The sequence below is a fragment of the Eleutherodactylus coqui genome, chromosome 5, assembly GCF_035609145.1.
Source record: "Eleutherodactylus coqui strain aEleCoq1 chromosome 5, aEleCoq1.hap1, whole genome shotgun sequence".
Taxonomy (NCBI): domain Eukaryota; kingdom Metazoa; phylum Chordata; class Amphibia; order Anura; family Eleutherodactylidae; genus Eleutherodactylus; species Eleutherodactylus coqui.
The window spans coordinates 172108420-172112098 of record NC_089841.1 but is presented as its reverse complement, the minus strand read 5'-3'; the positions used below and the strand labels follow the sequence as shown (position 1 = coordinate 172112098).

General features: G+C 41.5%; 1 protein-coding gene across 1 annotated transcript; it reads left to right on the top strand.

The window, feature by feature from the left end:
* The first annotated feature begins 2008 nt into the window (after positions 1–2008).
* Positions 2009–2974, top strand: LOC136628840 (olfactory receptor 6M1-like). The gene has a single exon (XM_066604932.1). It carries the CDS (start codon positions 2009–2011, stop codon positions 2972–2974), a length of 966 nt encoding a protein of 321 aa, XP_066461029.1.
* The last annotated feature ends 705 nt before the right edge of the window (positions 2975–3679 follow it).

The window sequence follows — 3679 nt, the reverse complement described above, 5'->3', positions numbered from 1 at the left end:
ATACGATTTTTTTGAGCGATATTCGTTGTGTCTAAACCAGGCTTAACTCCAGCTCTCTTGCATTTTATGCTGATACATGTTATATTTCTCTGTAGGGATGACTGTATAGTGCCCTTTTATGCGCCTGTCCTTCACATGCCCACAGATTATATGCAGAATTTTTATGTATCTTTCCTCTTATTTTTACGTTGTAATCTGATCAAAGTTTCCCTATGTTTCCTGTTCATGGATGTTCTCTGCTAATTTCTGTAACCCTCGCATCCCCCCCCATTTCCTACAAAATCCTTAAAGAATATACGCAAAAAGAAAAATACTGAACAAGAACAGTGTTCATGGAAGGACATCACAAATAAAGTCACTGCTGTCCAAAAAAATTTAAAAAAAATCATTGTTGCCCATACCAAGCTTGTCTTATACCAGTGGAGGTTCCACAATGCTTCTGAGAAAATATTTCATGGACAGATGAGCCATGCTTGAAGGGAAAAGAGGACTGCACACCAAAACCTCATCCCAACCTTGAAGCATAGTGAACGGAGCATGATGGTTTGGGGCTGCTTTGCTGCCTCATGGTCTGAATACCCTGCAATTAGTGACGGAACAAGGTTTTATAAAAGGTGTAGCAAAAACATTTCACAGGAGGATGAAAGACCAAGAACTCACGACCTGAAGAAATGCTGGGCGATTAAGCAAAACAATGACCCAAAGAATAAAATAATTGCAAAAGAGGATTTGTATTGACCAAGGTAGAGTCCTTAAAGGGGTTTGTCCAGTTGTAAGTTATTGATGGCCTTATCTCCCAGGATAGCTGATCAATAGTAGATCAGTGAGGTTCTGCTGTCCCTGAAACCCCACTAATGAACTGTTCACTGAGCCAATGTGCTTGTGCACCAAGCCAATTTCTTGGGGAAGCAGACAGCTCTGTTCTCACTGCAATGGCCCCACTTGGTATTGCAGTCAAAGCGCTCATTGAAGTGAATGGACACTATACCTGTTGGGGTTACCTTTATTTCCCAAGGCTGACCACTACAGTGAGAACAAAGCTGTCCGCTTCCTACAGAAATCAGTTCAGTGCAAAAACTAGCAACCTGATGCACAGTTCATCAGCATGGGTCTCAAGCAGTGCACCACCACCAATCTACTATTGAGGGCCTGTCCTTATATTAGGCCATCATTACTGCTAAAGGTGAATCTGCAGGTTATTAAATTCAAGGGTTCACCTTTCCTTCCTGCACTCTGAATCCTTTACTCAATGTGCTTAATAAAATAATTGCCGGGTACAACTGTCCCTGTGTTATTAGTTCAGTTAGACAGTTTGTCTAAAATGGTGACTTTAACAATCGGACTACGATTTATAAAATACAGAAATCAAAGTCATTCCAAAGGTTCACATACTTTTTCTTATACTTGTAAACAAAAAAAAAAAAAAAGATATTGCAGTGCACAGCGGTTACTTTCAGAATACAATCTATTTTTGTGTTCTGCTCCACTGTTAAAACATTACAAGACACTCTTTACCACTTTTAGCAGAAGGATTCTGAAATTCTAATGTGACGAAGAAACCTAACCCTCTAGACATTCAAGACTTGGTGGCAAGATTGATATTAAAAGGTAATTTTTCTATACTTTTTCAACAAGAACTCTAAATAGAGAAACTTATTTAATGCAACCATGAAATCCCAAAGACGTTCAGGAAGCCATTGAGACTTCGTATGGCCAACATCCAAGAACATTTTCCTAAAAAACTCATAATTAGTTCTCTTGTGTAAAAAACACTTGTCCAAATAACTTTTTCACCGTTTGCTAGAATAAAAAAAAACAGACGTCACAAGAAAAAGAAAATCCTATAAGAAGCGTACAGCACATCCTTGGAGAGGAGATGGTGGAGCAGGTCCTTTATCAGAGGGAATACCTGTATGGTTTCATCACTTGAAGGCTTACTCTTCTGGTGTTGCCATGTTGAATACCTGTATCTTTCTATCCTAACAATATTCTATCCATACACTCCAAAATGAACTACCTTCATGGATCTAACAAGCATGCTATAGAATGGGGGAATGCAACCCAGGTTACAGAATTTATCTTGTTGGGTTTGTCCTTATTTCCCAATGTGTCCGTCTCATTTTTGCTTATCGTAGTCATTTACGTCTTCACAGCTGCTGGAAACGTTCTCATCCTGGCTCTCGTCTTCTCCGACCAGCGTCTTCATAGCCCCATGTATTTTTTTCTGTGTAATCTATCGATTTTGGATATTTGTTTTATCAGCACTACTGCACCAAAAATGTTACATGGGTACTTGAAAGGAGGGAAAACGATATCTGTACCCGGCTGTCTAACGCAATCATATTCCTTCTTCCTTCTTGGTGTTGCTAATTTTTTACTTTTAGCTGTGATGTCCTTTGACCGTTACATTGCAATTTGTTACCCTTTACATTACTCTGGCATTATGCATCAGAAGCAATGTATAAAGCTGATTGTTGTTGTGTGGGCAGGGGCATTTTTCTCGATCCTTGATCTTTCTATCAAGATAATGAGATTGCCCTTTTGCTCCAGTTTGGTGAACCACTTCTTCTGTGATGTCATCCCTTTGCTTAGGAATTCCTGCATTAGCACTGCCGATATCCATGTCCAAGAAGTCATCACATCATCCATTATCCTGTTGACCTCGCTCTTCGTGACGTTAGCATCCTATATCAACATAGTGAGAACCATTTTAAAAATCCAGTCTGCGGAAGGAAGATACAAGACTTTCTCCACTTGTTCTTCACATGCATTTGTTGTATCTCTGGCTTATGGCAGCAGCATTTTTACATATATAAAACCGTCCCAAGGTCAGGTGAAAGATTACAATAAAAAAGTATCACTTCTGACCACTATGATCGTCCCTCTTCTGAATCCTTATATATACACACTGCGAAATGAAAAGGTAAAAGCCATACTGAAGGAAAAACTGAAGGGCAAGATTTGTGGCAAATAATTTTCCACCACAAAGTACAATTCTGATCATCTGTTGTAACTCAAGTAATGGGGAATTGGGAAATCTGTGCTCACAATCTACAATACAACGAAGGGCACTTACAAACTAGTAATTAGCTGCATGTCAAGGACTCGGGTAAAACTATGGAAGCAATCTATCTGTAACCAAAGCCTGTGAGAAGATGTAACATTTTAGGTAAGTTTACAGCAGGAGTTATTATACTTTTAATCGTTTATTGCACTACTTAGGCTGGGTTCCCACTAGGCGGATTCCCGTCGGAAATCCCGCGGTTTGGCTGCAGCCGAAACCGTGAGATTTCCGCCGGGAGAACCGCCGCGGAAAAACCCGCGGCAGCTTTGAAGCGGCCCAGCCGCTCGCTCTTTCGCTGCGGCCGGCGCTCCCATAGAGGAGAGCGTTGCCGCAGCGGAAAGAAAAGAAAATAGGGCATGCTGCATATTCTGAAGCCACGGCTGCAGTCGCCGCAGCCGCGGTTTCAGACGGACTTACCGCAGCGGATTGGCCGTCTCGTGTGGACGAGATTTCTGAGAAATCTTGTCCACATGGCTGGCTAATACCGAGATTAGCGGCCGCAGGCGGATTTGCCGCGGCAAATCCGCCCTGTGTGAATGCAGCCTTAAAGGATTAGTAGTTTGACACAGAGCAATAACACAGAACGAGCAAGGAGGATGCAAAGTATTGCAGTGT

Bases quoted from the DNA above. Each gene is read 5' to 3' on its own strand.
- LOC136628840 (XM_066604932.1), top strand. From the start codon at position 2,009: ATGAACTACCTTCATGGATCTAACAAGCATGCTATAGAATGGGGGAAT.